Here is a 23,219-nt window from a genome sequence, read left to right as displayed (position 1 = left end):
CAGAAGGTTTCGAGATAGATCCCGTTAAGGTGTCAGCAATCCAAGAGTGGCCACTTCCCTTGAGCACCAAGGCTATTCAAAGGTTCATCGGATTTGCCAACTACTACCGGCAATTCATCAGGGGGTTTTCTTCCCGTATTGCGCCTATCCTTACTCTCATCCGAAAAGGGGGTAATCCCAGGTCCTGGCCTCCAGTTGCTATAGAAGCTTTTCAGTCCCTAAAAGACGCCTTTTCTTCTGCCCCAGTCCTCCGTCATCCGGATCCTAAGTTACCCTTTTACATTGAGGTGGATGCATCTGAAGTAGGTGCTGGGGCTATTCTATCCCAGAGACATTCTGCCGATGGGAAATTGCACCCCTGTGCCTTTTTCTCCAGAAAGTTTTCCCCTGCAGAACAGAATTACGATGTAGGGAATCGAGAACTTCTGGCAGTCAAAGGAGGCAGTCAGAGGTTCTCAGTTTACTGCTAAGTTTTGGCGTTCCCTGTGCAAAGATCTGGGTATTACTCTCCAGTTCTCCTCCGCTTATCATCCCCAGACTAATGGAGCAGCTGAACGAGTAAACCAAGCTTTGGAACAGTTCTTGAGGAATCACGTCTCCCTTTGTCAAGATGACTGGTCTGATCTCCTCCCATGGGCGGAATTTGCTCATAATAATGCATGCCACACTTCCACTGGAAGGTCTCCATTCATGTCGGTGTATGGTCAGCATCCTCAAGCCTTCCCCCAAGACATTGTGTTGTCTGACGTCCCGGCTGCTGATGACCATGCAGCCCACATGTCTGCTATTTGGGCTGCAACTAAGTCGAACTTAGAGAAGAGCGCTCTGGTTCACAAGACATTTGCAGATCGTAGACGTAGACCCTCTCCTCCCTACAAAGTTGGTGATAAAGTCTGGTTGTCTTCCAGGAACATTCGGTTGAAGGTGCCATCTCCTAAGTTGGGTCCGAAGTTTGTGGGTCCATTCTCCATCTCGGAGGTGATCAATCCTGTGGCTTTCAGACTTCAGCTTCCCCCTGAGATGCGAATTCCCAACGTGTTTCATGTCTCTTTGATGAAACCCGCTACCTCCAACTGCTTTTCTGTGAATCAGTCTCCCCCTCCTACTATTTCTGTGCATGGTCAACAAGAATATGAGGTGGAGAAGATCCTTGACTCCAGAATCTCCAGGGGCTCTCTTCAGTACCTCATCAAGTGGAAGGGCTTTGGCCCTGAAGAATGCTCCTGGGAAGGACACTCTGATGTGCATGCTCCTCGTCTTGTGAGGGATTTCCACTCTAAATTTCCCCAGAAACCAAGTCCTGGTGGTCCAGAGGCCCCCCGTGAGAGGGGGGGTACTGTCACAATCGCCGCCCGGAGCAGGTCCTGGAGCTCCGGGCGGCGCCTCCTCCCCTGCCGGCGTCGCTCCCAAAATGGCGGCGCCCATGGCCGCCACGTGGCGCCCAAGTATAGGAATACTTTCCCTAAGTGTATCCTGGGTTTCCTGTGTGCTTATTTGCTAAATCTTGTTCCTGATTGATATCCTGACCCTTTGCCTGGACTTTGCTGATTTCTGCCTGCCTGTGAACTCTTGCCTGGATCCCGACTACTCTTCTGATTAACCCTTTGGACACCGCGACCTTGCTCCCTCAAGAGGGTTTCCTCCTCGATCCTGACTACCTCCCTGGAGGGACCTCCCGGCTCCCTGACAACTGGGGATTTGTGTTTTTTTTAGTGAAGTTAGTTCTCCTACCAATAGATAGATAAATGTAAAAATACCAGACCACAGTCCTCCGTGTTCTGCCTTCTCCCTCGTGTGGTGTCCCAGGGCCTAAAAAAATCAACAGATATTGTTACAGGACAACTCCACCTCTATACTATTTTGTTTCTAATCTTTTACTCATGAATTGCTGGTGCTTTTTGTAATTCCTATATTTATGAACTCACTTTTAAATAATTAATTTCAAGCACAAGCACTTTATTTAATTAATTTATTTTACACTTGAACAATTGATTTTTTTAAATTTATTAAATAAATTTTTTGTAGTTTTTAAATTAATTAATTGTGTGCAGGCACAGAATTGATTGGAAATTGTGCACATGACTAAATTAGCACTTTTCAGAACACAGAAGCACTTTATATTTATCTCTAATTAATTTACACAATCTAAGGAAGTGTGGGGTTTTACTGCTACTCTTTTTTAAACAGTTAAGCATGAAACAGTTAAGCATGAAACGCAATTTTTTTTCAATTCAAAAATCCATAGCCGTTATAACTCATTGAAAAATCTCAGCTGTCAATCATATATCCCTCCTCTATAGGCGGGGCAGTCAATTACTATCACTTTACATTCTGCACTTCCTTGATGTCACTGCACTTCTCACATTCCCCTTCGCTCCTCACCATCCCCAGTGCAAGGACATGGACATCAGGTGCCCCATTCTGGTGCATAAACAAGATTTTGGCATGATGAAAAGCTTGCCTTAATTACATTGTCCACAAAATTGCGCTTGCCTGCTTTATGTGATTTTGAATTTGAAGACTAAAAGAAACAAGATTTAAATAATTTATAAAGTGGAAGTGAAGTTTATTTTGCTTGACTAACATCATAAATAAAATTTGGAATTATTTCTTAGGGCGACGTGTCCCCTTTAAGCCACTGCCTGTGTTCATATTCAAGTAATACGAAGAAGCAGTGGTGCATTGAGGCATATCTCTGTCAGACAAATATGCGTCATATGCCATGAGCCTTAGGGCCGATGTAACACCTTTACCTCTTGTGTTGGTTATTGGTTGTATTTTTGTAATGTCTGATACACATACCCTTCTATTGCACAGTGCTGTGGAATATGTTGGTGATTTGTAATAATAATCAAATACAAATAAGCTATGTAAAATAAAATGGTCCCAGTATATAAGGGAAAAGTCACATACAGTTTATTGCACTTGAAAACCCCTCTTCTATGGAAAGTATAAGTTAGGCAAAACCAAACAGCTGTATTTTTTCTTGTGTGTTTCTGCTTGTAAATCCACATTATGCCTTTTCTGTGAAAAGCTTAGTGCTAGCAGTACGGTTATAATGATTTGATTTGTCCTATGGTATAATTGTGCTGTGCAGGCTTTTCTTTTCCTTTAAGAATGGAAAATAGCATCCATTGTTGCCCCTTATATTTTTTTTTTTCTAAATAATATTGTCAGTGGCGTAACTAAGCGCCAGTGGACCCTGGTACAGGATTGGCACCCGGCCCCCCCCCCAAGAATCACGCACTGGAATACTGCTGCCTGGCGTGTTCCCGCTGTAAACTCTCCCCCTGCCCAGCCACCTGCGATATCCGTTATTGTGGCTCCGGTGGGCTCCAAGGGTGTGCGCACTCCTGTTAGTTACACCCCTTTTTTGGGATAGTTTTCACTAAAACAATTTACAAGTTGTTCTGGTCGGCATTTGAAGCATTGGTCAGGAACAGGAGAGGGGAAAGTGTAATCCACACACCCAAGAAAATTATCAAGTGCCACGTGTCCCCCAAAAGATTCCACAAAATACCCCAATGTGACAGAGTGAAGATAATGAGTGAATAGCACAGTTCTATATAAATATGCCTGCTAGTATTTTCCATAAATACTAAATAGTGCCTCTGATAAGCCTGCACTTTAAAGAGGGTTCATGCAGTCAGGAGACTTCTGGGACAGCCGAGCAGGTAGGAACCATGTACTGTATCACTATTTCACAGAGCCCAGGTAATACAGCAGCACCCCGACTCCATTTAGGCTGCGTGCCCAGCTCCAACATCACACTGAATGGTACAATACAATTAGGCTCTATACAACTTACCCAGCACAAGTGTACTTAAGCAGCAATTCAATTAAGCAGCAATAAGTAAGATAATGGCCCTTATTAGAACATGTAGTGAACATCCCACGTTATACATTAACTCTACAAGGAGCGACCATGTGAGTTCCCACAGAAGAGAATGGACGAAGCAGTCCACACAACTGGCATTCCTTTATGCATTCACACAGCCTGGCAGTTGTATAAGCACAGCAGGGCTTTGAGACGCAGCACTTTCAGTGGGCTCTTTCATACCGGCTGGAAAGCATTGTGTATCCACATTAAAATGTCTAACACGCCTGGGCACAGGTTGTGCATCTGGGTCCCCCTCACACCCCTCTAGATGCCGCGCTGCAGTCAGGCCTGTATTTGTGGAAAGGCCACCAAGGCCCAGTTTCTAACTTAATTAGCTTCTGGCAGAGAGCCCAGAATAGATACTTAGATACTTTTGTAACAGTTTACCATAAGGAGGTCTCTTGGGAGAACTTAGACTCACAGCTTACAGGGCAATTCACATTCATTAGAAAAACTATAACAACAAATAAAAACCATAGAAATGCCAAATGTTGTAAAATGTTGTAAAATGAACGAGGTCATGGGGGGGGGGGTCCACAAAATAGGCGTGGTCAAAGTGCTAATCTTTTTGTCTCCCTTTCTGTTTCCAAAATGCTGGGAGGTTTGAACATATAAAGAAAACAATCACTTTACAGGGACTTGTATTTGCAACAGATTAGAAGCTAAAACGAAACTTCTTTTTGCTATATATCACGGGAAAACTCCATGAACTATCCGTAGGAACAGAACGATCGCCTCCTCTGTCCGAGAAATATTTGCAATTCTTAGCCCCGCCTTTTTCTCCAGGTGTCGCAGGAAGCTGGTGCATCGGTTTATATGTTCCGACGGAAACCGGTCCAGCTGTCAGATTCAGGAAACATTTATGTTCCCCATGAACAGAAGTCTGTCTCCCGCAGATTGAAACGCAGAGGCAGATATGGAAACAGTAGCTAGGCCTCGGATACACAGGGGGATGATTTACTTCGGACAGGGGAGTGCTTAGGCTTTGGTTCCGGGGGGCGCGGGTTTCCGCAGGGAAGGGAAAGTAGGAACCAACAGACCGGTCGCCAAGAGCCACGTCTAGTGGGAGAGGCAGAAAGAGAAAGGAGAGATAGAGGAGTGTTGCCTGAGCTTTTCCTGGTAAGAGAAATGGGCAATAATGTGTCGTGTGTACTGTTACTTCTCTGGTGCCAGTGTCACACACTGATGAGCATCTCTTCTGCTTCCTTGTCACATATTCCTGCACAGACCTTGTGTGCCATCATCATCATTATTATTATTGTCATTCTTCACTTTGTTGTTCAGCGTCCCTCCCACTAAGACAATGGCATTTTTGTTCCATGTCATCCAGCAGTTGTCAGTCCCTTTTTGTTGGATTTGTTTGCACCCACAAAGCTTTAGGTATTGAACCCCATTATATAGTGGCATGGGTATTTGTACTGTTATCAGTTCTGGCACCTAGCTGTCATTTGATTTGTTAGGCCACCCAGGTCCCATGGGTCTTGTTCTTGCAACCCCCTACTTCTAAGTCACCCATCCTGTATTCCCTGTCTATTATGAGCTGATAAACTGGTTCTCAGTAAGATATCAGGCCCAGATCACTAATGAGAGAGACACCCCTGCTTTTAAGTCTTCCTTCCAGTATCCCTTGATCTTTGTGAGCTGAAACTGCTGCCAGTAAAACAGACCCCCATGCCTTACCCAATTTACATGCTGCTATACTGAGCCAGTGTAAACATTGTACAGCTTAGTATTTATTATAGACTATATGTGATTGTTTTGTGACTCCTGTTTTGTAATAATAACACACCATACCACAACATACCAGTCTCAAAAGCATGGCGCATTTCTGACAAGAAGGAAGTAAACACCCTGGTGCACCCCGTGTATTTTTCATCCTTTTGTATTATGTTAAAAGACTGTGTGATATTATAATACAGAAAATCCATGAAATACCTTGCAACTTTATAAACAGTGGTCCCAATAACATTATAGAGGTATAGGATCCATTATCCGGGAACCCGTTATCCAGAAAGCTCAGAATTATGGGAAGGCCATCTTCCATAGACTCCATTTCAAACAAATAATTCTAATTTTTAAAAGTGAAAAATTAAGCAGTAACATGTACTTGATCCAAACTAAGCTACATGAATCCATATTGGAGACAAAACAATCCTATTCTGTTTATTTATTGTTTTAATCATTTTTAGCAGACTTAGTTCATGGAGATCCAAATTATAGAAATATCCCTTATCCCAGGTCACGAGCATTCTGGATAACAGATCCTATACCTTTAATAATCATTGTCTGCCAGTGACACTGACAATGCCATGTGAATGATCGAAACTGTGGCAAATTGTGTTAGAACACATCATTTACATGATTATTCAGAGGTATCTGAGTTAGTCTTAAAATTCCATGACTTGTAAAAAATCTATTTATTCAAATCTAACTTGAAAATAATTTGAAATGCAGTAGTCACCTAGGGATATGACATTTGCATTGTTTGTGAAAGAATATTTTGTTTATCAGATGTGGTTCCTTGGCTGTCAAAAAAGTAAATTATTGGCCATAGACGTAAAACAGTTCAAGTTACTCTATCCCTGTATTTGCAAGTTTTGGAAAGAATGTTGCATCCATGGTTACATTGTTCCCTTGTCTAAAATACAATGTATTTGTTTTGCTTTTCTAGGTAGATGGTAAACATTGCAACTGCCTTCTGGAGTGTTCTTTTCATTCTTGCCATGTCCTATGTACTTCAGGTCAGCTATAAGGAATTCTTAAAAGAATTTGATGCAAGTGCATCATTCTAATGGAGAGGAAAATATTATTGCAGGTCATTCAGAAAACTCTTTAATTTTATGCATTTGGCACCTATAACAATGGAACAACAAGCTTCCCCTCAGATTCTCCTCTGTGATGCTCTGAATGGAGAAAGGACTACAGTTAGCACCTTTGATGGGAAAACAGCATCTATTGCGGACGGGATTCACGGTGAGTAGAAAATTTGTTAGGGATTCGTAGCTAATTAGATTTCTAAAGCAATGTAAACAAATATACTACAAATATACTGCTTCCAGCGTTGTCGTTTTGTTCAAATGTTTAGATAATAAAGGCGTAATTTATTCGAGGAATGATTTTTTTATGCACTCAGGGTAAACATTCATGATGTTAAAAATACATATAAAGTATAATGAACGTATTGTCATTCTCATGGTACCTTTTTAAGTTGTCAGAAAAATGTTTTCTTTTCGCTTTTGAAACACTCGCCTCACTGATTTTTTTGTTAAGCTTGAATTTCTTAGCATTCATCTGTTTTGAAGAAAGCTTTATATTTGTGATGCACAGAATCCTGGATTCTACCAGGATTTTTAAATTAAATAAAAGTCATATTAAAAATGTACCTTTTTACTCTTGACTAGAACACTGGCCAATTTGTATTAATTATTTATTTCAGCTGTGGACCATTTTTATTTTTTGCTGTTTTGGTTTAACCTTTTTTTATGGAGCAGTATAGATCCAGTTTCTGTTGCTGACAATCCTTCAGATGTTGATTTATTTATAAAAAAACATCAACATAAAAAAAAAAAAAAAATATATATATATATATATATATATATATATATATATATATATATATATATATATATATATATATATATATAGTGAATAAAGTACCCCCTCTTGTAAAATATAAGGATATTATAAGTTACCGAGGAATTTCATGACCATATAAAAACACACGAGTCCGAAGGTCATGGAACTCCGAGGTAACTTCTAATATCCTCATATTTTGCAACTGGGGGTACTTTATTTATTATAATACACAAATTTCAGGGAGTCATGTGACCGAAATGACATCAGAACTCACCGTTTATAACTGATGACATCAGAAATCACCGTTTATAAGGATATAATTTACAAGATATTCATGGCTTTTGTGTATTATATATATATATATATATATATATATATATATATATATATATATATATATATATACATTTTCTATTTAATTTTGCTGTAACCCAATATTATACATATGAACAGCTGCAGATCTTATGATTCTAACCTTGAGTAAGGTTGACCCAAACTCTGCTTTGAACACTCCTGTTCATGATGACCCTATTAATGTCCGATGAGATTCACATAGCTGGAACCAAATTAAGCTTTGTGAGTTCCATCCAGCTGACTCACAGTTGAACTGAGGCTTATTTACAGTTTGTGTGAAATCTGTAGAGCACTTCCTAAGTAAACCAGCCAGACACCTTCTTGAAATGCTTTGCTTAGCAATATGCCATGCCTGTAGGCATTCATCACCCCTTCTGTTCAGTGCATTTTCAATTGATATTGCCTGCCTCCAATAACACTGGAAGAGTGACAGTTATAAAGTTGTCTACTGTTAAATTTGGGATATTTACAATTATAGCAAAGGAATAGACATTGGAACTACAGCTATAGTCAGTCTTAAACAGGCATAACAGCTTATGCCCCTGGGAACACAATATATGGTCACCCTTTTCTTAAGTTGGCCAATGGACATCAAACCTGCATTTGCGGGAAGGTTACAAAGGTCTAGGGCAGCAAGTTTTTAGGGCAGCACCCCTCCTGTAGACCACATAGTTTATTAAACACACATAACACTAGAAATAGAAAGACAGGAGCCCCACGGGGGACAGGGTGGTGGTGTATTCAAACAGCTGTCAAGTATTCTTTCTGCCTTTTCTAAAGGGCATCTCACTCTTTTATACTATTACTAACTGTACAATTGTCTAGCTGTGTAATGAGGGGGAAAGAGGCAGGTTCAAGCAGCCATGTCTTGTGGCTGCCCCAGTTGCCATTGGTGGGCCTGTGAGATACTGTCTTCAACCAAAAGATTGTATTGGAGGGGTTGGGGACTTATTGGCAGAAAATATATAATATTAAATATGGGAAGCGGGCACTGAAAGTAATGTAAACAGAACTGAATTAAAATAAAATCAACTTGAAAACTGAAAGTGGTTAGAGGGAAGCACATAGTTAAACACTTAAGATGCAAAGCTGGATATCTTGGCTGTGATTCTGTATCAAGGATATCCTTTGAAAGGTAATGGCTGACTGGGAAACTAACAATAGAATCTTTTAGCAGCCAGTTAACAATCATCTGGTCATATCTGCTCTGAATACAATAATAAAAAGTAAAATGTTTCTGAATTTTTTTTGTCTTTTGTTATATGACAACTTGATTGAATAGAAAAGGAGGGAGGAGGGGAAATATCTAAAATGAATAAATATTTTAATAAATTAGCTTCTTTCTTTAATTATTTGTGGGTTATTTGTTTTGTTTTTTTCAACAAAAACATTTTTAAGAAGATTTTCCTGCAATAGTTATGTTGTTTTATATACCAGTTTGAGCGACCACGTGGGGGTGCTGATTTGTTAGGGTTTTCAATAAAATAATTGTTTTGTATGGATTAATTACTATCAAGTTCGAGGTACTGTTTTATTATAACCCAGACAAAAGAAGGAAAAGGAAATAATATAAAATTTAAATTCTTTCTTTAAAAGTATGTATGTATATTTTTATTTGTATAGCGCTCCTTGAGGACAAAGCACTGTACAGCAGAACAATAAATTAGTAGAGGAAATTGGATCATTACAATAATAAGTATAAAAATACAATACGCATAAATATCATAAATATAAAGTATAGTTACAATACACATTGAGTTCTTATTGTCAAAGAGACAAAAGGCTGGAGGTCTCTGCCCCTTAGGGATTACAGTCGAAATGGGAGGGTAACAAACATAGGGGGAAATTTCCTTCCTACAATTCAAATTGTGGATATCGTGTTTCTGGATATGAGATGCCATATCTGGGTACCAGAAATCACCTTAGAGTTCCATGACTTGTATACAGTATAAGCACTAACTCTGTGACCTTATATTTTACAGTATATTATTGCCTATATAATGGCATTACAAAACAATATATGTATAGAGAAACATGACCCTAATACAAAGAAAAAAATGTAACCTTTTGCATAGCAGTTTTCTCACAGGCCATAAAGAAATTGGCAATGACACACGGTGCTATTTGTTGCCCACATTTTGTTGTGGCCAGAAAATATACAGAGTGCCAAACCACTCAAATCACACAATTGCTCAAAAATGCCTTTGTATACATTTTTAAACAATGACACGATTTGAGTGTTTTAGCTCTCAATATTACCTGTTGTACTGACGTATTGTCTAGATATTTGCCTATAATCACTTGCCACTGTCCCACTTGGACACACTGACTGTCACAATAATCACAAGTGAAGAAGATGTAAAGAAGATGTGAAGTGTCCCTTCAGCTGCTTTTGTGCTACAATTCCAAGCATACTCTGCAATTTCTGAACTACTTCTAGCTGTGGAAGCATGGGCAACATCATCCCCTGCAACAATTTTAACCTCTTAGTCAAGCTTATACAAGAAAGGTCTTTCTATAACTAAAGGGCCACAGTCCGTAAATCTGAGGTTTTCAAACTCTTTCTTAGGACCAATCTTTCTGTGACCCAACATTTGTTCAGCACGATTAGTTCTAGGAGTATGCAGGCGAACAAATTAGCATTAACCTAAACTGTTCTAAAAGCCCTTACCTGTTGTTACCTGTGGCCCTACAGGTTGTACTCCAGCTGTCACTGACCTTAGCATTGCTGGAATATGAGTTTCTCAGCTCAACTTGCTGACAGGTAAAAGCTGTCTACTAATGCCCTGCTCCACAGCACAAATGCTTAATGGGGAACTGTGGTCGTTATAACAATTTGCTCAAACTTTCACTGCAATATATATACTGATTTTGTGCTGCCTCAACCTAACATTCGTTCTGTGCAGAAAACAACTCAGTCATGCTGTTGGACAGTTGAGCATTCCAAATCAGTGATTCATACTGCAATCTGTTCCTTATGACTGACACACACCCCTGAAACTCTTTGGATACTGTCACATACTATGTGATTCAGATTCAGTTCAAATTTTATTTTAATTTTTGTAGCATAAATCCAATTATATAAATGGCTAGTGATTGTATAGTTACTACTTTTTAGTACAATTGGATTTTGTTCCCTTATACAGTAAGTTTGGATTGATCTGTTTGTGGACACCTTAGATGAAGTATATCCAGCCTTTAAACTGTAGCAGTTGTTGGATTATAACTCTGTCAATGATTAAAGCGCCACAGATATGAATCTCTAGATTTAGTGATGCAGAATACTGTTAACTATGTTATATATATATATATATATATATATATATATATATTTATTTCTTCTCTGTTATAGTGACTAGTATTAATTCAAGCCATTCGCATAAGGAAGTGGATAATGTATTGATAAGCAGCAAAGATGATGCAAGTTCAAATGGACCTCCTCTACATGGCACAGAGCCCATCTCATCTGTGGACTCCACCAACAATGTCCCTATCACTTCAGCATCTCCAGGTGTGGCTGGTTTCAGTGACAACTTAATGGAATCTAGTGCTAATGGCGTAGTTCTTAAGAAAGAAGCTTTGCAGTCTCTGAAGCTAAGCCTTCACATGCAGGAAACAGATTTGTGTAAGCACCCTTTTACTTAAGCAGTTCTTTCTCGCTTGCTTTGCTCCATTAGCATTTAGTGCATGCAACGACTCTGCATGCAACGACTCTTGGTTGAGGTATTCTCATTGTGCAGGGAAATAGTTACCCTCAAGGAGTGTTGGCTTTCTAAATTAGCGTAAAACGATAAATCAGGGCAACACTGTATCTCTATAATAAGTTAATCGGCTGTCATAATAAGACCTCTAACCATACTCGTTATCTGTTACAGTTGTAGTAAACTAGGACGCCCACTCTAAAGAAATTAAAAAATTAGTATAAGCTATTATTTAAAAACTAGTAAAAATAATGTGGTGTGTGAATTAGGGATGCACCGAATCCACTATTTTGGATTCGGCCAACCCCCCGAATCCTTTGCAAAAGATTCGGTCGAATACCAAACCAAATCCTAATTTGCATATGCAAATTGGGGGTGGGAAGGGGAAAACATTTTTTACTTCCTTGTTTAGTGACAAAAAGTCACACGATTTCCCTCCCCACCCCTGATTTGCATATGCAAATTTGGTTCGGCCGGGCAGAAGGATTCGGCCGAATCCTTTCAGAATCCCGAACCGAATCCCGGATTTGGTGCATCCCTAGTTTGAATGATTAAATTGCAATTTATTGCAAATAAAAATATAAAAAATGCAGTATTAAAATTAGGCTAGCCATGTCACAGTAATTTACTTCCATTAGCTCGTTGTGTACCCTTTAAAAGTTATATTGCGATTACCAACTGGCCTTTCCCCATTACCTTGTACTATTGCCTGGCATAGAAAATTACCAATTTCCTTTTGTCCTATGTGAAAGGCAGAATCTTGCACACCTTTGCAGGCTCCAACATTTCAGACATAAACATTCTTCCTGTTGTAACTGAATATATAATATATATATATATTGCAGTGAACATGTACGCCCATAAAGAGATCTTTTCAATGCTGAAGTTCTCTGTTTGGTGGACCTTCCATGGGTTTCTATTTTGGAGTCCATTTCCATTTTCCTTCTTTGTGCTTCTCTAATCCAGACTGGCTTGTGCTTTCTTTTTTCCACTGTATAGGGTATTTCTGTACTAATATTAATTGATTATAAGCTGATTTGGGGATATTTAGATGACCGTTCCATTCTTGAACTCTGTTACCAGCCTGTTCTTCATATTTGTTTGAATCATCACTGCAGGCTCTAGTGAGGCTCCCCTTCCACTGGAAAGAGAGGAGCAAATACGACTTCAGGCCAGACGCCGCCTGGAGGAACAGCTGAAGCAATACAGAGTAAAGCGCCATCAGGAGAGAGTAAGTACTTGCAAGTCCTAAAATAGAATTCAAAGTCAGCCTATATAGTATACATGGTTGCTTTCCATTATTTGACATTTGGCATTTCTGCACCTACTTATAATGTCCATACACTACCAGTTACATGGTATGTACAGTTTAAGCACTAATCAGTGCTCATACAAAGCAGAAAGTTACAAAATGGCAATTCATATCTTAAAAAATTGACAAACATAATGTAAGTAAACCGAAACAGGCCCAGTCTTGGATGCATCATTCTCTCACCTGGTTGACAACATAAATGATGACCAAAATGTCAAACCTGGATTTATCAGTCTACAACATAATTTGTCATTTTGGATGTGTCCTTTTCTTGTGTTTCCTATCCAGTCAAGACTGTGTTTTATTGCCGAGATTTTTCATGCTCCTACATGACCCTTCAGCCCAGTCTTCTCTACACTGTTAACACTTTTTTGTCCACCTGTGTGTAGTGCCTTGATATCTAGTGCAGTCAGTCTTCTGTTACACAGGCTATGACCCTTATCTACTTGTCATTCATCTAGGTCCGCAAAACCTTTTTTACAACCAGTGTTCTTGATGATGTTTAATAGTGACTGTGCAGAGAGGAACTTTTAGTCTATCTGCACTTTCTCTGTAAATGTATCTTTCGTTCCACAAAACAACAGCTTGCCTTTCTTTCTAATGCTTGTCACCAAGAGGTTTAAGGTGGCCCTAGACGCACCGATAATATTGTACAAAACAAATTTACGTATGATATTCGATGTGTGTATGGCAGGAAATGATCCGACTGATATCGGCAGAAGACTTGGATATTGGTCAGCTCGTCGATCTGCTGGCCGGGAAATTTTATTTGGGAGCCTTTAAAGGCACCTGAACATCGGCCATTGTTAGTGCTGAATCGTCAGATACAGGTAGAATTCTATTGTATCTACCTGTATAGCTGATGATTCAGCTCTACACGTGTGTATTGTAATGAACAATATTTCCTGGAAAGATCTTTTCCTGGAAAGATCATAATTGTAATGTCTATGGCCACCTTAAATCTTTGTGTTTAAAGGAGAACTCAACTTCCCTTATAAATTGGCAAACTCTCTGATGCTTAAGCAGGCCATGGACGTGCAGATTTTATTCTTTGTGTGACAAAAGATCATTCTTTTAGGGTGGTGGCAGACTGGGAGACTAGTTGCCCAGCGATAAATCTTCTCTACTGCAGGTGACTAATCTCCCTGAAATGCCTTCCCTTCCTTATGAGACAACTTTGGGTGACTTGGGAAATCCGAAGCAATTTGTATGCCATCCTGCCGGTGATTCGTATTCTTGCTGGTGGGAAAGCATTTGGGTAGAATATTCTCCCACAGTAGAGAAGATTTTACTAGTGGCCATTACTTAACAGACTGCAATCTTAGGAAAGTTCTGTCCGACAAATAGTAGTGACAGTCACCCAATGATATCGTCAGATATGCAACACATGAAGAGATTTTATCATTAGCTGACAGAAATCATCTACCCTGTCCGATAGACTAAACGACAGATCGCCATGGTATGATAAATGTCGGTTCAATCCATAAATGGTCCAAAAATTGTAAACAACTTCCTTTCTTACGATTTTATCTTTGTATATATGGCCAGCTTAATTCTAAAAGAGTTTAAAATAGTGCTTTAGTAAAGGCAGGTTCACAGAAAAGGTTAACCAATTTAGCCAATAAAGATAAAAAGACACAAAGGCATTGGCATGTTTGCAATGATTTGGAGAGGAATATAGATAAGGAGATGACATTGGTCAGAGCAATAATACAGTTTTTACCAAGGCCATCATGGTTTCTCTTGCTTCAACAAATGGCAGCGGAACTGCCCGTAATTCTTTCTGACCAACAGGAACAGCTCTCTAAGGACCCAGCGCTATTTAAGGATGTGTATCTTCTCTCGCTATCAGCCTAAAAATATTAAAAGGCAGAAGTTAGCAGAAATAGGTTTACAAAGTGACCTCTTAAAAGAGAAGGAAAGGTAGTAAGCCTTATCAGAAAGGTTCACCTAAATATACCAGTAAACCCTCAAAGTAGTGCTGCTCTAAATCCCAAAATTGCATTTCTTTCCTTCTATTGTGTACACATGGGCTTCTTTATCAGACTTCCTGCCTTCATCTTAAACCTCCTTGCCCCGGGCGTGAGCATGCTCAGTTTGCTCCTCTTCCCCCCCCTTCTCTGCTGTAATCTGAGCCCAGAGCAATAAGTGAGTAGGGAGAGACTCAGGCAGGAAGTGATGTCACACCAAACTAACACTGCAGCTGCTATCCTAAACAAACAGAGAGCTTCTACAGCTTTTTACTCGGGTATTGGAAAACATTCTACAGAATAAATATAGCATTCTAGCTTGCGCTAATGCAGTTAATCTATTGGCAATAAAATGCTTCTGTGGCTTTACTTCTCCTTTAAAGGAGAACTAAAGTCTAACTAAAGAAGTAGCTAGAAATGTTGTACATTATGTTTTGGGCTTCTGTACCAGCCCAAGGCAACCACAGCTCTTTAGCAGGGAACATCTGTGTCTCCAAAGTTGTCCCAGTAGCTCCCCATCTTCTTTTCTGCTGATTCACTGCACATGCTCTGTGTTGCTATCACTTACTGAGTTTAGGGACCAACAAACAATATACAGTACACATAGAATATAAATGTCATGTTCGTAATTAATACAGATAATTACTACATGACAGCACAGAAACCAGTTGCCACTAACATCTGAATTTAATAATCAGCCATGTAGCATTAGCTCAGACTATTTTTTACTTGTAAATTTGTGACGACCCCTAATCTCAACAGCTGCTCAGAGCCCACTGAGCATGAGTGTCACATACACTTTCAAAAACGGTGACCCACTGTGACAAGTTTAAAAGTCCTGGATCATTGTTGGTACAATAAGTTCAATATATAAAATATGAAATTTTTAACCATATTCATTTTGAGGGTTTAGTACTGCAACTCGTATCCAGAAAATGTTCCACTTCTTCTCAGTTTTATAAGCCTGGGACTGTTTAATGCATATTTCACCAATCTCAACCAAAAGTTTGATCTCCAGCTTCCCAGAAGGTATTGTTGTGGTGCTATCTGTGGTCAATTGCCGGCTTTTTCGGGGCTCACTTCAAATTTCCGGGTGTCTTGATTTTTCTCATTACACACTTTTTACGTGACCTTAAAACAGGGCAAGAATGCAGATGGCACACACCTAACACAGTGCTTTATTGTCTTGCAATAATTGTCTCACATAATTGTTGACAAGCCTGATTATTATATTTTTCATTTCAAGAGCCCCTAGAAAAGGCGTGGCCTCTTCAAAATTGATTATCTGTTGTATTTTTATGGTATATCATTCTATGTATAATTTTATGGTTAGAGAAGTTTCTAGGGATTTTTTTTAAACTTAGCTGGATCCCTTTGCTGATATGGATGGTGGGTAATAGAAATAACTAGAAATTACTTGGAAAGTGAAAAATTAATAGAAAGTAAGATACAAATTCTTTATTTGCAAGTCCCTTTTAATGGCAGCATTTACCAATTTCCCCCATTCTCCTCAATTGTTGTTTGGTTACTAAGTCTGGTGGATGGGAGGGTTGCAATAATCTTGTAAGAGAATGCTGCCATGGAAACAGTGTTCTTCTAAGTTATGCATACGTACACAAATTTTGGGACAAGTCCACACCACATCTCTGCAGACACAGATTGTTCAAAGTGTGCATGAAATATTTTTTTCATTCTAATCTAAAAATAAATTAGAGAAAACATAAGTAGTCTTCTAAACTATATTTAGGGGGAACATATACTTTTTCATACTACTGTAGTTCCATTGAAGCATGGAAACTTGTTTTATAATTATGAGCCTAGTTTATGATGTCACAGTTCTTAAATTTTTTTCTTTTCATGTTACAGTCTAATCATAGTACGCCAAAAGGCCGACCCTCTAGCACTCTTGATCCTGAACTAATGTTTAACCCAGAGAATCTACCACGAGCCAACACTGTTGCTATGACAAAGGAATATACTTTCCTGCGCACAAATGTTCCGCGAGGGCCAAAACTAGGTAGTCTGGGTCTTCCCTCATCTTCCAAAGAGAAAAAGTCCTCTCGGTCTTCCAAGTCTTCTAGTAAGATTCGCTCCCTGGCGGACTACCGGACAGAAGAATCAGAATACAAAAATTCCAGCCCAGGCTACTCGGATACATCCTCGGGATCCTTGAAACCCAGTAGGGGTAGCATGACATCAGTAGTGTCTGAAATCAGCATGGACAGTAGTGAGACATTTGATGGTTTGAGTGTTGCTGGAGACAATAGCTCTGAGTTGGATGGAAGTGAAATAGGTATAAGGCAAGATGGGAATGAGAGTGACAGCTCTACTTATAGTAGTGCATCTACTAACAGAGGTGCTTATGCACAAGCAACAACTCTCAAGCAGGAAGCCAATTACTCTGTAAATGGGCAGGTTATTGCTGCAGAGGATGTTGGACATTACCCTTCTCTTAGTGAAGTACTTCAAGCAGCAGCCACAGAGTGTAATGCCCAAGAACAAGAAATCAATGGGGAACCCAGAAGCCGGAGGGACAGTATTTCAAGCAGGTATGAATGTCCAAGCTAGTAATTTTTATGTTGGGAAGTTAAATATTACAAATTACTCTAGTGTTTTCAGTTCCTCTTGAATATGTGTATTTGAATGCTTGTAAGAGTTACTGCAAAGTATGGGTAATATAGTCTGAAAATTAGGTAGGCAATTTACCTTACATCTAATAACTGCCACTTTTCTGCTATTTTCTTCTGGCTTGTGTTTCAGCATATCCATGGAGAGCTCAATTGCAGGAACTCATGATGAGCTACTGCAGGTTTTGAAGGAGAAGATGAGACTAGAGGGACAACTTGAGTCATTAACTTCAGAAGCTAGCCAGGTAAAAAGTCACATTTGTTCTCCCTATACATTTTTTTAACTGTGTATTGTTTAATGCTTACTTTGCTAAACTCTTCATTGCATATCTGGTGCTTAATGTTGGCCTTTTAATCCTGAGAATTAAATGTATAAAATAACTGTGCTAAGACCTAATTGGGATAAGGTGCACTCCACAGTGTGCGTCCCTAGGTCCATAACTGTGTTGTATGCATGTAAAATTGGGTACTTGCAACACCTGTTGTCATTTCTGCACTGTCTACCATACTGCAATGTTCATTGCTGTACCAAACTTGTATTTGATGTTAAATCCCGGTATCTATACACCTTTTCTGTTCTCTTTTCCAATGTATCCATCTATATACTTACTCTTCTTTATCAACCACCCTCAAGCAAAAAAAAAAAATTAAAGAAAATCTACTGAAGCCCTTGCAAAATTGCTTTGCCATATTCATTTAAACCAACATGTTTGGGATCTCTTTTCCAGTAGAAGAGAGAGGTCTAAAACATTATGTGCATTACCTCACTAAAAACATTGTTTGTTAAAATGAATTGAACATCGATACAGTCATTTTATATTAGAAATTCCATATAAAATTCCATATAAAAGTTTCCATGCTATCAAACTAAAATCAATTCTTTTTTTTGTATCAATAATTTTTATTGAGAAAATCAATTCTTTTAACCACATATGCCCAATGAGGCACATTGAAAAATAATGGTTTGCAGTTAAAATAAGTGTTTTTTTGAGCACTTACAGTACTACTCACCTCTTTGTTGCATTCATTGGCATGAAAAAAAACACAGACAGTTCAAATGTGCTGCAAATGGAAAAAAAACAATACTTGATATTGGTTTTTCATTTTGTTAAAGTGTTAGGGTTTCAGATATATACTGGATGCAATAATTATGTTGTAGTGCCAAAATGATCTTAAATGTTACTATATCTGGATCTTGAGGTAGGTGCAATTGTCGGTCTGCAGCATGCTTCATACTGCTGTCATTATGGAGAAAGATACAATTTTACCTGCTTATATGGGTGGAGGGTGGTGCCATCCTTTTGTGTCATAGTCACAAACAATCTGCAGGATGTTTACTATATGTATTCTTTCCTTTAGGCTCTAAAAGAAAAGACTGAATTACAGGCCCAGCTGGCTGCAGTGAGCACTAAGCTCCAAGCAGAGTTGGAAAACCAAGAAGGAAGCCAGAAGAAACAGGAGTCTTTGAGCTCTGAAGTGTTCAACTTAAAGAAATCTTGCTTGGATTTGGAGAGGGCAATGGCAGATCTACAGAGCAGTTTAGAGGTCAAAAATAGCAGTTTGGCTTCTTTGGGGAATGACCTACAAGTGGCAGAAGAGCAATACCAGCGACTTATGGGCAAGGTAGAGGAGCTACAGAGGATTATCATTCAGAAGGATAATGCTGGTTAGTTGAATTTTATGTTTTTATTTTTTGCAGTGCTGCTACCAAGCCATTTAGAAATGTTGTCTTGGGAGAATTAGCCCGGCGTCTTAAAACAGATCCTTTCCCTTAGCAAAATTTTTATTTTTATCTCCAAACTACATTCACAACCCTAATTTTAGTTATACCTCATCTTTGTCATAGGTAGGTAAATATAGGTAGGTCAATTAATTAAATTTATATATTTCTTTATATATTTATACAACACAAACATATTACAGAATGATTTAAAGTTACTCACTCTACTTATTCTGTTTAAGTATCTTCTGTGTAGCTATTTAAAATACTCTGTGAACATAATTTTCAGTACAGGTCTCCAAAGTTTAGTGAGTCAACTGAAAATGTATAAAATCAGTACCACAGAAACGTAAAATAAGTGCCTGTTTTCCCTACAGTTCACGATTTGCGTCAACAGACAGTCTCCCTACAGTATCAGTTACAACAGGTACAACTTGACCGCTCAACTCTAACCAACAAACTTAAGGCTTCCAAGACAGAAATTGCATCCTTGCAACAGACACGTGATTGGTACCAGCAGCAGCTAACGTTTGCCCAAGCGGCTAGAGTGAGACTGCAAAGTGAGATGGCAAACATACAGGTAGGTGACCTTGAAAGTACAGTATACTTTATATTCCTAGACAAATGTTTTCATGAAATTCCTTGCCATTTTTAATATTTTGTAAAAAGGTCTGAACAAAAAACAAGTTTTTACCTTATTTAGAGCAATAATCAAACTTCATTTCCTTAGGCAGGGCAGATGACCCAAGCTGGTGTTCTGGAGCACCTCAAAATAGAAAACGTGACCCTTTCGCATCAGCTAAATGAAACACAGCACAGATCTCTCAAGGAGAAGGAACGCATTGCTACACAGCTTCAGAATATTGAGGCAAGTCTTCATTTTTGTATACTAATCTGCATTTGAAATGGATTTCAGTTCAGAATTCTGCTGGAGTAGCACTATTAACTGATGCATTTTGAAAAAAACATGTCCAACAGGATCCCTTTAAATAGTCAGTGGAGATCCATAAGCATCATTACAAAACGTAGCTATTAATTTCTTTCAATCCCTGTGCACTTACTTTCCAAAATCCAAAATCAGTTTGGAATGTCATATAATTTCATAGGTGTAGTAATAGGATTTACCTATTCAGAGCTGGAAATACTGTCATTCTCATGTTACAATGCATTGCTCCTATCAGGCCGATATGCTGGATCAGGAAGCTGCATTTCACCAGATACAAGAGGCAAAAAGCATGGTAGAAGAAGACCTGCAAAAGAAACTGGAGGAGTTTGAAGAGGAGAAGGGACAGCTCCAAAAATTAGCAGACTCTGCAGCTGCTCTGGAACTTGAGCTTGAGCAGGTATATGTTTCATCTTTTTGTGTCTTTTCCACCCAGTTACTCCAGTTTAAAAGCAGGGATGTTTTGTTTTCTTTTGTAAGGCAAATGAGAATTTAATAATACCTAATGTAGTGCATTATCATTACAAGTCTAGCTGAAAATGTTGCTTTAAAATCCATCAGTGGTATTATTGAGTTTATCACATATAATACCATCTCCATTCTCTTGAATTAGGTGAAACTTAATTTGCATCAAAGAGACCTGCAGCTGGAAGAACTTCAGCAAGAGCACCTTAAAATTTTAAAACAGTTGTCTCTGACTCAAGAGACCCTACACACCAAAGATCAGTCTTTAAAGGATTTACAAATGCGTTACGATGAGCTAGAAGGTAGGCTGTTGGAACTCCAAAGTGATACGGCTTCCAAGGATGACACCATTGAGTACCTTCAGAACCAAAAGATTGTCCTTGAAGTGGCCTTGCAGGCAGCAAAGATGGAACAAGAGGGACTAGATCATGGAGTCAGGAACTTGCAAGAAGGAACTGAAGCTGCTGCAGAAGTATTGGAAAAGCTACGTCAGGAACTTTCTATCAAATCCTGTCAGGTGATTTTGTAAACAAGAGAAATCTTTGCTGAAATTTGACAGAGGCTGTGTTGTAATTGCAAACAACCCTATAGCAGTATTCTTTATATTCCTCCATTTTGCATGAATAATGTACTATTTTCCTAATTCTTAGGTCGAAACTTTGGAAAAAGACAATGCTACTATCAAAAAACAAACACAGAAAGTGAAGGAGCAGCTTCTTCAGCAAAAAGTGAGTGCATAAGCTATTTATATATGTATAGCTATTTATATGTGTGTACGTGTATGAAAATATAATACAGTATATTTTTTTAATATATATATACCCTTCTCCTTCCTATTGTACAATGTTGTGGAACAATCTAATGTAATAATTAGAGATTTACATTTGCCTACTCAGGCCATGATAATGAACTCATTTCTAATTCAGGCATTTTTTTTCTAGGTGATGGTAGAAGCCTATCGCAGAGATGCTAGTTCCAAAGACCAACTTATAAGTGAACTGAAGACCACAAAAAAGAAACTTGATTCAGAGGTCAAGGAATTAAGACAGAAGTTGCTGTGGCTTCAGGGTGAGAAGTCTACTGCAGAAGTAGAACAGGCACGTGTAAGAAAGGAGATGTCTCAACTCCAACAACAGATGGAAGAACTTGAATCTAATCTTCAAGCTGTACAGAAAGAGAGGGATGAGATGGAAATTCGCTTACAGGTTGGTGTTTTATACCATATTATATAATTGTTATATAAAACAGTGTTTTGCATCAGTAGGTTAGAGGGAAATGCTATACTTTTTTGCTTCATCAGTCCTCTTTTTCAGAATATTGTTCTGTTATTAACAGAGTGCAAAAGGGAAATTTCTAGGAAACTACCACAGGCGTGCAGCAATGTGAGGAACTACTAGATGTTAACAGTAGCCTAAATAGACTAAATGTGTAAATATGCACTCATATGACATATTTGACTCATACAGGGGGCCTCTGGTGTTAACCAACTGAATTTCACACCCAATCCAATGGATATCTGAATTTTTCAAAGAGGAGAAATTTGTTCTATACACAGTGTAACTATTCATTATGTTGGAGGCTGATATTTACTTATAGATATATGCATAAATTTGCTGCTGCCTTCTGTTGATAAATACATTTGAAAACTTCCACACCCTATTCTAGCGGATGCTAAAATTTGTTTTTATTCACAATTTACATACCTTGTAGATTACATGTGTTTTTAGTTTCCTCTTTTTTAGTCATTACAGTTCGACAAGGATCAGATGGCCACACTGACTCAGGATAATGTTGCACTAAAGGAACAAGTAGAGTTGATGCAAAATGAGGCAAAAAAGTAAGCAATACTTTTCTTTAGCTTTTTTATTGGCTTTGCGATCTGCATATACAGTTAAAAAGTAACTTACAAATTTACTTGATTTGATGTTAGTGTGTGTTTCAAATTGGAAAGAGTCTGAATAAAATATTATTCCAGTATAAAGTACTAATATTTTGAAACCGTTTAATATAATAAGGTTACTCGTTACATTTTTAGGAAGAGAAGAAACCTGTAACATAAGTGTGCTGCAATGCTTGTCCGTGTGTGTTTTATCTATAGGGCTATTACAGAACAAAAGCAACGAATGAAGCGTATTGGATCAGATCTGACCAGTGCACAGAAGGAGATGAAAATCAAACACAAAGCATATGAGAATGCAGTTGGGATACTGAGTCGTAGGCTGCAAGAAGCACTGACTGAAAAAGAAACAGCTGAGGCGGAGCTGAACAAGCTAAAAGCACAACTCTCAGATGTAGAAAATAACCAAGCCTTTCAGGTAAACACATTTCTTTTAAAAACAACCATAAACGAAAAAAAAAAAAAAAGCCATACCTTTCCTTCTGGTTAGGACTTTAACCAAATATTAAAAAATATGTTGTGGATGGACCAGAACAGATGGATGACAATATATATATATATATATATATATATATATATATATATATATATATATATAATACCTTTTTTTTTTTACATGGTTATTGCTGAAGGTATGGATCATGTTTTTTTTATCCTATGCTCTGCTTGCATTAATCAGGATGGTGACAGGGTCTCTTTCAGTGTGTGCTACTATATATATTGAGAAATTATTCTCAATATATTGGCCTGACAGCAGTGAATGGAATATTTGCC

The 23,219-nt window shown here is 38.5% G+C and overlaps 1 protein-coding gene across 2 annotated transcripts in view; it reads left to right on the top strand.

The window, feature by feature from the left end:
- The first annotated feature begins 4,710 nt into the window (after positions 1-4,710).
- Positions 4,711-23,219, top strand: part of golga3.L (golgin A3 L homeolog) — a 31,199-nt gene continuing 12,690 nt past the window's right edge. Inside the window, exons 1-15 of one of the 2 annotated variants that reach the window (XM_041567094.1) lie at positions 4,711-4,999; positions 6,552-6,853; positions 11,163-11,321; positions 12,630-12,742; positions 16,660-17,342; positions 17,554-17,665; positions 18,780-19,086; positions 19,518-19,720; positions 19,871-20,008; positions 20,322-20,483; positions 20,697-21,065; positions 21,199-21,276; positions 21,490-21,753; positions 22,291-22,385; positions 22,647-22,863. In XM_041567094.1, coding sequence (XP_041423028.1) covers positions 6,721-6,853; positions 11,163-11,321; positions 12,630-12,742; positions 16,660-17,342; positions 17,554-17,665; positions 18,780-19,086; positions 19,518-19,720; positions 19,871-20,008; positions 20,322-20,483; positions 20,697-21,065; positions 21,199-21,276; positions 21,490-21,753; positions 22,291-22,385; positions 22,647-22,863 — 3,033 coding nt within the window. In that variant the 5' untranslated portion in view covers positions 4,711-4,999; positions 6,552-6,720. Of the gene's footprint in view, positions 5,000-6,551; positions 6,854-11,162; positions 11,436-12,629; positions 12,743-16,659; positions 17,343-17,553; positions 17,666-18,779; positions 19,087-19,517; positions 19,721-19,870; positions 20,009-20,321; positions 20,484-20,696; positions 21,066-21,198; positions 21,277-21,489; positions 21,754-22,290; positions 22,386-22,646; positions 22,864-23,219 lie in introns of both variants that reach the window. The other variant, XM_041567091.1, reaches the window with a different exon arrangement.

Source organism: Xenopus laevis, chromosome 1L, assembly GCF_017654675.1.
Source record: "Xenopus laevis strain J_2021 chromosome 1L, Xenopus_laevis_v10.1, whole genome shotgun sequence".
In the NCBI taxonomy this organism is placed as follows: domain Eukaryota; kingdom Metazoa; phylum Chordata; class Amphibia; order Anura; family Pipidae; genus Xenopus; species Xenopus laevis.
This window is presented reverse-complemented; position numbering and strand designations above follow the sequence as displayed.